The following is a 12,305-nucleotide window of genomic DNA, read 5'->3' on the forward strand; positions in this document are numbered from 1 at the left end:
TGGATTCTTTATGATATCTTATAGGAAGTATTGTTCATCAATACAAAGAAAATAACTCACAAAAACCACTTTTTCCTCTTAAGAGGCACGCTAACATGGTCATCTGGACTGCCTTCATTTGCTGTTCACTAACTAACAGGACAAAGGTAGATGAACTGTGCAGCTGCTATGAGAGAATAATTGATATGCTGGTGTGTTAAGTGTTAATATTACCGTGTGTTACAAAGATTATCAATTCTTAAAAAGCGTGTAACTGAAGTTTCCTGTTTCAGTGTAAATGAAGGAATCAGCAATCTCTGTTGTGCTTATATGAGTGCTCAGCCACCCACAGTAAATTAAGAAAAAGAAAAGTAATTTGTGAGGAAAATATAATGACCATTTTTGTACTTATAACAACATAGAAATTAAAGGTGTCAGTGATCTTGGATGATTTATTAGCTGGAAGAAGATTAATATTATGTTTACCTTTAAAAGAAAAAGTAGAATGGAACCAATTATCTTTATCTCTGTCCCTGGAAAGGTCATGGGCAAGGTTTCTTGAACCCAATTCCAAACATATAAAGAACAGAAAGTTAATCAGGGGCATTTAACAAGTAATTATGAGCTCCTCAGCCGCTCCTCACCGAACTTACTGTCTAGACCCTTTTCCCAGCTTCTTTGGACACGCTCCAGCACTTCACTGTCTTTTTTGTCATCAGGGGCCTAAAACTGAGCACAGAATTCCAGGTGCAACCTCACCAGAGCTGAGTACACGGCAATGACTCTTTCCCAAATCCTGCTGGCCATTCTGCTTCTGATACAAGTCAGGATGCCATTGGCCTTCTGGGCCACTTGGGCACACTGCTGACTTATGTTCAGCTGGCCATCAACCAGCATCTCCAGGTCCTTTCTCACCAGGCAATTGATTCTCCTGTTAAAAACTGAGGCAAAGAGGTCATCAAGCCAATAAGATTCTCCTTATCCCTCCTTTTGTTGCTAATGTATTTATAGATTTTTTTTTTGTTTGTTTGTTTTGGTTTTTTTAATGCCAGTAGGAAGATTAGGTTTTACTCGAGCTTTGCTGGTTCCAATTTTCTACCTGCATAACCTCACAACATAGAAAATCATAGAATGGTTTGGGTTGGAAGGGGACCTTGGAGATCATTTAGTTGCAGCCTCCCTGCTATGGACAGGGACACTTTCAGTTAGACCAGGTACATATCTTTATAAGTCTTCCAGAGTTGTCTGCTCCTACTTCTAAAGGCCACAAAACTCTCCTTTTTTTTTCCTGAGTTCCAAATACAGCTCTCTGTTGATCCAATGTGGTCTTCACTCCTGGCACATCTTTCAGCACATGCACAGTATGAGAGGGTCTATTAATTTCATTAAAATTATGAATAAAGGAAAGTTTGCATTTCTTCAAAACAAGTGAAAATAATATTTATATTATATATTATATCAATATTGGCATTCATAGAATTTCTTCCACTGCCTGATTTTCCCCACTATCTAATTTCTTTTTTGTCATTCAACCAGATTGTACCAGAAAAATCCCCAACAGTGCTTAATGTACCATATCTGGTAGCCTTCCCTTTGGAGAGAATTTCAGGGAACAAGTCTGTAGATTGCTGGGATTACTTACCAGTAAACTATAAATTCAATTTCTCATTTCAAACTGTTTTTGTTTGCCAAACCTCGCAAGACCTAGAGTGAAAAACAGGTGCTTCTTATTTTTTCCCAGTCCCTGAAACCTCTCTAGAGAATGTATTACAATGATACAACAATATTACAATCATACAAGGCATTGCACAAGGTTTGTAGCATACTGATTTTTAAAAGTTTACCATTCTAAGTTAACTTCAGTGCTCACGTTGCCAATGTAATGCATAGAGTGCCATCTTAATTTCTTAATCTAGCTAGCTGAAGATATTTAAAACCGTTGAGAGATTTACAAAACATTATACAGAACAAAAGTTTTTACCAGCGTGAAAGTAAGAGTGGGATAGAAAATTGGCTTGCACCTTACAGTTGCTCCTTTAACCTTTTCTAAACCTTGGATCAAACATCACTAAATAGATGGAAGGAATGAAAATAGGAAGCACCTGTTTGCTGATGAAGAAAATAATCATAGTCAAAGAATTGCTGATGACCGCAGCCTCTTCATTCTTTTTTGGCCATTTACACATTATTATTTTTAGTTTTTATTACATTTTCCAAATCAGTTTAATATTCAGAATAAAAAAAATAAATATTTTCATTCCAATAGACCACTGGCAGTGAAGAGTTATGTTTTCTGCTACTTATTTTCACAGATTTGCAACTACCTATCATTGATCCTCTACATTTACTTGGAAAGCAAAGATGTCTGAGTCTGTTTCCTGAAGTCTTTCTGTTCTCTTTATTTATTATTTAAGAGAAAATAGCAATTATATTTCTTCCTGTAAGGCCATCACAAGAAGACTGTTGATAAGAAAATGAGAAAAATAATAGGAATACTCAGTAGGAACCAAAGTACCTAGAATCTGAAGAACATATTCTGTAATGCTTACTGAGAAGGAGACAGAGCACCTGCAGTCATGCAGAAAACAGTGTTTCAGGGACACCTACCCAGAATGACTTATACACGTTTTGGATAAACCGAGTTCTGGAAGAAATCAAAATAAGGAGACATATAAAACAATATACATGATGTGCACAAACTATTAGAGATGAACAGATGAACAATTTTTAATGGTAGATTTGTGAAGGAAATCTTGGAAAGATTTTGAAATTTAGTGGATAGAGAAATGGCCATATTTAAAAATGTTTTAAAATAACCTTTATGAAGGATCTTGAACTTATGCTTCAGGGTAATCACTGCCTCTAACCAGTTAAAATGAGACCAATATATAGTGGTAGATGAAGAGCTGGGGAGAAAAATATTTTTCTGCTGAATTCCTTAGGCATTCCTACAAAACCAGTACAAGATCAGATAGAGAACAAAATGAGGCTGAGATCTGATACTAAATAGCAATTCCTATGATCCATTTTCTCTCCCCCAATTCTCAGACACAATTATGAGTATATAAAGAACTATGTTTAAATACTAGACAGAAAGATATTGAAAATTATATCAACAATGAAAATAAACTTTTACTTCATGCTCAAACCCTGAGGAAGATTATTGTACAAGAGTTATTAATCTTGTTTCTAGCATTAGTACTTCCTAAGTTATGGTTACTTCAGCATGAAGTAATTCAGGTGTACATAGAGGAAGAAAAAAAATCTGGTACTACCTGGTACCATGTACTACATTATCTTCTGAAGGGAAATGGTTATTTCTCTGGGCTGAGCTCCCAGAAAAAGCACCTAATTTGCCAGTGCAGATAAATAGAAACTGGGCGAAAACTGATCTTTAGTTGTGTTCTACAGAACTGAAAATGAGATTTTCAGCATGAAATCTTCAAAAAAAAGCAAAAATTTTAGGTAAACCTATATAAAGAAAGCATATTTAATTCCAGTTACATTAATACACAGTTTATGACACCTCAGAAAAATTCTAATAGAATTATGTTGTGTGTCACATTCAGGCATAGAACACAATGCCTTATATATATATATATATTTAAATTTGAGTAAATATAAGTAGAATTTGTAATTACTAAATGGTTTTAGGATAAAAAGTATCCTTCCAGTATTACTACTCAGTCAGATGGACTTATTTATACTTATTTATAAAGAGAGTAAAATCATAACATAGCAACTAATTGTATTCATGCATACTAGCATAGACATGTGCTTGTAAAAAAAAAAAAGATGGCTCCCCTGGAGACTAATTCTGAAATGTCCATTTTCAATGCTGAACTTAGATGGAAGAAACATTTTTATTATTATTATGGGCCTTAAAAATTACTGATTTACCTGGATAATACCCTCTTTTTTCCCTTTCTTTTTCCCTTTTCTATGCCCTTGCCCTCTACAAAGCATCAATCTATATATCTGAAAGACAATGTGACCTTGCTATTTAAAAAACAAAAAATTAAAATTGCTCTAATTTTTTCAGACATATTTCATTTTCTCACCTTTTTAAATGCAGGCTATAGTAAAATTAATTAACCATAAGCCACCCTGTAGCTTTTTCAGTAAATGCCCTTTGAAATAAAATTCAATCAATCAATCAATCAATCAGTCAATCAGTCAATCAATCAATCAATCAATCAATCCATCAAATACAACCTGTGGAAATTCTGTTGTTTTAAGCAATGACCTGAAATTGATTTGCTTTCAAATTCTTTGTGCTACCAAGGTCAATAGACAAGCGAATGCAGTTTAGAAAAAGCCTTTCTTTATACAGACAAGTTGAAATGATAATACTTTTAACTTGGTCTTAAAATAGGACTAATATTTTTCATTGTTTTTTTTTATATTTCTTCTACCTATTTTTATTGTAAAGCTATTTTAATTTGTATTTATATTTTAATTTTTATTGCAAAAAGCGAACATATCCATTTAATTATTAAAAATACCCTCAAGGATTCTAGTAAACTGTTGTTTTGTAGTCTGGGTTAGCTGATTTCATATGAAGTGCAGCCCTTTTTGTTTTCAATTGAGGGCTGCCACTCAAAATACAAGTTAGTAAATTTCTTATGTTTGCAAAATGCCAGTAGGTTTGAACTCTTCAAAGCAGTAAATAAGGAATTTTAAACAATAACAGATTAAACATAGCTGTTGAATTATATGATTCATTAATTTAAGATAACCAAGTACAGTAATCTTTTTTTTTTTTAAGTGATGTAAATTCTGATAGGTTTGTTGCTACATTTGTAAACAATCACTATAAAATGCTCAGTTAGTTCACTCACAGCAGTATATTTGTCATTTTTGTACATGTGCCTAGATGATTTACTTAAGAAAGAAAAAAAAGGAATGCCACAAGTATCACAAAGTTTTGAAGATTAACAGCAAAAAATCAATAGGGACATGTCTTTGAACCACTCGTATAACATGCTTTAGTATTTCACAAGGTATGCTGAAAAAATAAGCAGCATATTATTTCTTCAGCACTGTAAAATTTGAAATGTTTTTCTAGGTCTTGGATATTGCTTAGGCATTCATGTTTTGGGTAAGTTTGAGTTAAATATTCTCTGTGTATGACTAGAAAAAATCAAAATGTTCTGTTACAGGTACATTCTCACCTGTTCAGTCCCTGCATCTTGTATAATGAGAATGTGAATGTGATTCCCACTAGCTATTTTTATTTGGCTTCTGTATCATAAAAAAAACAACTTAGCTCTAAAAACAAAACCAAAATCCCAAACCAATATATATATTGGGTAGAGGAATCCTGTGTCTTTTCAGGCAATGAATTTTTAAAAGGTTTGTTTAAAAAACAGAATATAACAATTGGCAATAGCTATTCAGATGTAAGATTTAAAATGTTTTTATTCTGGAACAGGGCAGATGGGTGATTTGTATGAGATTTGTGTTTTGCTTTTGGGTGTGTTTTTATTCCTACTAGATTTTAGTGCCTCATTTCCAGACACTGCTGTCTGCATTTTTGTAGACAATGTTAATTCTCTAGCAGATTGCACTTTACTATTGAATTTTAGAACAGTAAAATGATAAGGAGAGTGGGTAATTTTAACTAGATGAAGTGCTGCATTGTAAATATCACCAGTAAAGGCCGAAAAAAGATAGAACATGCATTTATTAAAAGAAATACATAGTCATGTTTGGGATATGATTCTTAATGCCTTGCCTTTCTTCATGCTCCATTTTTACAGCTTCTAGGCATTTTCAATCTTTTATATTTCCCTTTTCTTATTTAATTAGTTAAATATCACAGTGGTATTTAAAATTGTTTGATATGTTTGAACATCAAAACATATAATCTTGAGTGACAGAATGATAATTTTCTTTACCTTTGCCCAGAAGCTCTAGGAGACAGGTATTCCATCAGCCTATTTAACATCTTTAGATACATTATTTGTTAGGTTTACATACTTAGTCCAAATCCTCTGATCTTGACTTTCTGGTTAATTTGCTAATCCAGGCAAAAGCCATTTAAAACTGATCTGTTACCTCCTTATGACTATGGTAAATTCATTTACCCTTCATGAAACATCATACAAAAGGAGCAACATATCAATTCATTATTCTTCCCAAAAATATTTCTAAAATAATTCAAAAAAATAATTTACTTAGAGAACTACTCTTTTTTTTTTTTTTTTTTAATAAACATTAATCTTTCAAATACAGTTCTGTTTATAGCTCAAAGTATATGGGTATGTTAATAGTTAGTAAAAGCTGTTTATTAAATTATTGGTTATATTAGGAGCTATCAAATAAAGATTATGATGGACCTTTTCCTTTTCCCCTTATGTGCTTGCCATGTAAGTAAGAAAAATAAAGGACATTTTTATTCTACTATTTCATTTGATAGTGTTAAAATTAGTACTTTTCACATGAAGACACCAGCATTTGTCATTATAAAATGAATAAATTACTAGAAATTTTCATTTACATAATTTCCTATTCTTATTGATCTGACAATAAGAATGAGATTTTGATTAAATAAAAAAGTGTGATGTAGTGAAAAATCAAATATACACATATTTCTATGCACTATATACATATACATGCACACATATATATAAAATGATCATACATACAGTAGTATAGATACGTGTAGCATGTTAATTTTATCTAACTATTCTCCATGGAAACTACATTTTAGTGATCAGCTAACTTAAGGGTAATACTGAAACACCTGTATTCCCTTTTCTGACAGCATCAACTTCTTGTTGTTAGACAAATAGAGAAGGAGAAAGAAAACACATCATTTTGTAAATCACAGAGTGGCCCACAGCCTGGTTACTGCGGTAATTGTCCTGTTTTGTTAGTAAAGGAAAAAATAGTAATTAAGAAGCCCTAAATATGGGCAACAAGGATGACCAAAAGTTTGTGATGACTTTTGAAGGAGGAAGGACTGGGAAAACAAGAAACCGTTACCCTGGAAAGGAAGGGGAATAACACAATGTGGCCGTGGCCCACAAAAACAAGGAAAGCTTGACTTGGAATCATCTTTTCATCCTCTTTTTCTACAATAGACATAGGAAAAGCTGGCAGCAGCAGTGGTTAAAGTTTTAAAAAGGGAGATATTTTTCCATGCAACAGATGAGACCTGTGGGTCTGTTTGCTGTAGTGTAATGGCACAGAACAGCTGATCTGGTCAGGGATCTATAGAGATTGCCTAGTCAAAGCCCCCTCCTCAGAGGAAAAGTTTATATATGTTCAAGAGAAGATGGCATGAGTAGAGACTCACTCACTTCTACTGAACAAATCAAAACAGGCTCAGGAAAACCCCCATTTGAGAGAACATGGGAGAGTACTGGAGGACAAAGAACGTGCACATTTCATACCTTTTCCTGGCAATCCCCTTATGGCCAATGCTGGAAATATCTTGCAAGGTTATATGGTTGGTGGCTTGAATCTGTGCACATTTTCTTTTGTTTTCATGCAACCTAATACATACACACAATGCAAACACTAAAATATTCATGCTTCACTAAGTGTAAAGGACTAGTAAGTCATTTATGAAATCAGCTGAATCCATCTTGTTATCTACATATAAATGGAGTGGCATTTGTTCTCATAGATAAAACAGAGTGTACTGTATACATATTCACAGCTCATACAAATGTGAGAACCTATTGTTTTATGACTGGCCAGTTTTAAGAGATTCTAATGGTCCAGTGAAGTTTCTTCTTCCAGATAAAAAAAATTACTTGCTTCTTCCATTTATTTCAGTGCACTGAGGAATGTAGATGCATAGCTCTGTCTAATGTGTACTCTGCAACTTTGGTCAGACCTTGCAACCTGTCTTTCACCATCTAAATGCTGTGTAAATGTTCCCCATGTTAAGCCTTTTGAAGTACAGGAGAACTTTTTGTATATTGCCTGGAGGTACAGTTGACATGAACAACTTCAAAGAATAGTTCTATTTCCTTTGGGGTAAAAGACTGAGTGTACAGTACTGATAAATTACATTTCTGTTTAAAAACACTTATCAAATCCTAAACAAATTTGATTCTTAAAAGTAATTTTTTTGATACATTGCCTAGGTTACCCTAGAAGACTGCACTTCTAGGGTCCCCCCACTACTTTTGTTTCATACTAGTTTCATTGCTTACCTTATACGAGCTCTGAGACAAACAGTCCTACATTACCATTTTTTATCTTGTATGCTGTCTGCATACTACAGCCACAGAACAATATGTCTTCCAGACTCCAGTTTTTTGCTCATACACCCTCTACATGCTTGAATTGTTTTAATCCCTTTCCTAGACCCCTGTAGAGGTCCTAGCTAATCATGAGGACTGCTGATCCTTGTTCAAACAGATCAAGAAAATTAGAACACATAGGTACAGGAAACAAGATACTCTAAAATCTAAACTCTGCTTCCTTATCAGTAGAATAAAAGAATAGATAGGTAGATATCATAATGAATGTTTAAAAATAATTGCACTTTATTTGGAGGAAATGTAGAATAACATATTCCCATTTTTGATTTTTTTTCTAAGATCTCATGAGCTGAAGGAAAAAAAAACTTGGCACTTTTTGATGAGTAATTCTTCTTCTTACCTGTCTTGAGTATAAAATAATCTTGTCAAGATGCTGCCAAGAAAGCTTCAGCTCTGAAACAAATTATGTAGTCAAACATAATCCAAAGTTTTAAAAAGCACCAGTCCTCCTTTGTGAATCAAAAGACAGGGTCAAACTTACTTGTACTGCTACACATCTCTCAGACACACAACTTATAACAATAAATACATTATGCTATAACTTACAACAGTAACAATAAATTATGAAAAAAATATTGAAAAAGACAGAATGACATCAAAAGTCTCCTCTGTTTTCCCTAAAAAAACCAAAATTGCAAGCTCCATATAAAAAGCTGAAAAAGTACAATGAAGCTATAATACTCAGGAACATAATCTAAGGCAAGACCTGTCGTAGGACATAATGTCGTTGATATTATTTTCACCTGATCAGGCTAAAAGCACTACACAGATAACCCTTCCAAGACACTATGACTTCTGAACTTAATCAGCAGGAAGTACCTGCAATGAACACTTGAAAAAGGCCAATGCAAGAATTAGTAGGAAAGGAATTATTATTATTATTATTATTATTATTATTATTAGTATTATTATTATTATTATTATTATTACATTTTGAAATTCCAAGCTAAGTATACTGAATGATCTGGGACCAAAAGATGCAAAAGTGGAAATGAGCCAACTGTGGATTAAATACAATGAGAAATTTCAGAGTATTTTATGTAAACAGTTTCTCTTCCCAGAATACTTAGAACATATAATGAAAAGGCTTTGGAATTCGTATTACATATTCATTATATCAATCATATGTATATTGGATTGAATTGTCTTCTGAAAGGCCCCTGAGCCCAATGTTATTTTATTATTAATTTGCTGATTCATATAGTGTTTCTTGTTGTGGCAGCCGGCACCTTTAATTAAGAAGACTGAAATATAAAAGAAGGTAGGTGGGCATCCTTTCAGATGGTAATCTATTTCCTGAAGCGCTGATTCAATGGCAATCTGCCCAGGATAAAAGTGAATTACAACTCCCAGCATCCCTTTCATTTCCAATGAGTTGTTTTATTTTTAAACTAAGGGTTTGAAGACAGAAAGATATTTCAGATAACACACAATTCAAGGACTATCCCAAAGGGTATTTTTCATATTCATTTCAGGGAAGAAGCCTGTAGGGTTGTTCATGTAATTGATTCACACATAATTCAAGAGATGTTGAAGTGTTCATTGTACTACTGAGTAAAATATCACATACATCATAGCTGAAGCTGGCAGTGGTGCTCACAGTTAAGGCAACCTGACACTTGCCATTACTGGACCATTTTCACTACTTCCTATTTTCTGATCCACCAGCCACAAAATTGAAACATCCCAAGGCATATCTCCAAAACAAGAAGACTCTAAGCAGTACTGGATTAATGTCATTTTGCTGCCCATTCCACAGTGTGTAACAGGTATTAAGGCTTATTATTTATTTAAATGTTCGTGATGTTTTGATAGAGTAGGAGATATTTCTCACTTCCTTTATTTTTTCGATTCCACTTTTCCATACTCCATATAACTCCTCTCCTCCAGTTTATACATGAGCATTGTTCAGACTGCTTAAAACTTGAATGGAAGGGTAAAAAAGGAGTAGGTTTCACATTGTAACTTTCACTGTACAGGAACAAACCTGACTTTATGATCTTTTTATGCTTCTTACTTCTGTACACATTACTTGGAATGGTAGCACCTGCCAAATGACAGGAAAGGCAGTTATATCTGTTTTCTAAAGCATTTCAATATAGAAGAGGAAATCAGCTGAAAAAAGTCCTTTTCCTGGACCCCATCAGAAGAAATTTTTATCAAGTATGTCACTTCTTTTTGCAGTATCATAACCATATCTTACATCAACCTACTTTACTGTAGTCTTACAACACTCATGAAAACATTTTTCATCTTGGCAACACTAAAAATTCTAATTATAATTGCTTTCAAATTCCCTGATTCTGGTTCCATGAAGTCCTCCTGATGGTCAATGCTGGGCTCAGAAGCAAGTGCAGGGTAAATACCCTTACAATGTTTGACATAACCTCCCAAGCAGAAGAGGGAAGAAATATAAGCAATTTCGTTTAATTCAGAGGATTCATCTGTGAAAGATGAAACGGTGCTGTAGTACCTAAAGCTTAAAAAAAGGAATCTAGAATTAACATGGCCAGGGAAAGAAGAAACAAAAGAATGCATAGGATTGAATTTTCAAACTGACAATCTAACAATAATGACTGAAACAGGTTATGAGACATCTGAGTCACAACAGAAGTCTCTGGGCAGGTAGAAGCCCACTGCAGAATCAAGAGAGTGTGAATTACTTCAGCATGTATTGAAAGGTCCCAGCTAAACCATAATATTTTTTGAGTTGTCCTGAGATGAACACTATTTAATATCTTCATCAATGACAGAGATAGTGGGTTCAAGGGCACCCTCAGCCAGTTCATATATGTACCAAGCTGAATATTGCAATTGATTGACTGGAGTAAAGTATTCAGGGGGCTCTTGAACATATGGTTTTATAGGAGAAGATATTTATGTTTCTCTCTTAAGAATGTTTATAAAATAAATTCTTAGTACTTAATATTTCTACAAATGTAGCAAATGAAAAGGACTTAGACATTAAGATTTGACATAATAATGTAAACAGTCAATAAAGTAGCCTAATTTTAAAGCCATATTACAAGTATATAAGACATAAAATTAACTGTATTAAGCAGAATTCTTTAACAGATGGAGAATGATGATGATGGATCTTAGGATGTTGTTTTGGATATGTGTCTGTGTACACATAGTATGCAAATTACCTGTCATCTAAATTAGATTGCAAGTTCATTTTCCCTTTGAGTACAAAACACGTGAGTACATACATTTCAGTCACATAGTAATTTTAAATGTTTTAGGGTCACTTTATGTTAGATGTTTCCACACATCACTCTGAAACTCACTAGAAAATGACTTTTCAGATAGTAGAGTCTGATGTTTAGTGGTGAATGGTTTAAGATAATATTTTTGAGGACAAGATTGAGCACCAAAGCCATCTGAGTTCACATAGTGCACACAGTATCAGTAGTGTCCTGAAATATTAACAAATTCATGTGTATTAACTAAAGTGATTACATGAGAATATTCATACTAACCTGCAATGAAACGTTCTCCCAGGTCCATCAACACATACACCTCCATTGTGACACAAAACTGAGTTCAGTGTGGACTCACTGCAAACATCAACATCAACTTCACAAAACCTGCCAGTGTACCCACTCAGGCAAGCACAAACAAATGCGTTGATGGCATCTTGACAAGAACCTCCATTAATGCAGGGAGCAGATTCACATTCCTGAGAAGAGAAATAATAATACATTGATTTCACATCTTTAAAACACATCAGTTACTCATTCATCTCAACAACAAGTGCAAGAGACTGAATCTGGAGATTTGAAAAAGTATTGAACTTTTTTATCATCTGATAAACAGAAGTCTCTAATTTGACAAAAAATTTGTTTATATAAAGATCCTTTGATTACAACTCACACTCACTATACTTGCTCCTACACATTAATCTTGCAGAGATGCAAATATAGCTTTATATAAGCAGTCTTACAGCCAAACGTATGATTAAATGATTAAATTTTTAAATCATGTTTTACAGAGTTGATACAATTATTTCTTCTATTTTTTTTTTTTTTTACATTAAGACCT

At 33.6% G+C, this 12,305-nt stretch overlaps 1 protein-coding gene across 1 annotated transcript in view; it reads right to left on the minus strand.

Annotated features, from left to right (window-relative positions):
- The window catches only part of EYS (eyes shut homolog), a 674,079-nt gene that overhangs the window by 366,938 nt on the left and 294,836 nt on the right, over positions 1-12,305 (minus strand). Inside the window, exon 28 of the mRNA XM_056488606.1 lies at positions 11,744-11,943. Coding sequence (XP_056344581.1) covers positions 11,744-11,943 — 200 coding nt within the window. The remainder of the gene's footprint in view (positions 1-11,743; positions 11,944-12,305) is intronic.

This window comes from Oenanthe melanoleuca, chromosome 3 (assembly GCF_029582105.1).
Source record: "Oenanthe melanoleuca isolate GR-GAL-2019-014 chromosome 3, OMel1.0, whole genome shotgun sequence".
Classification (NCBI taxonomy): Eukaryota; Metazoa; Chordata; class Aves; order Passeriformes; family Muscicapidae; genus Oenanthe; species Oenanthe melanoleuca.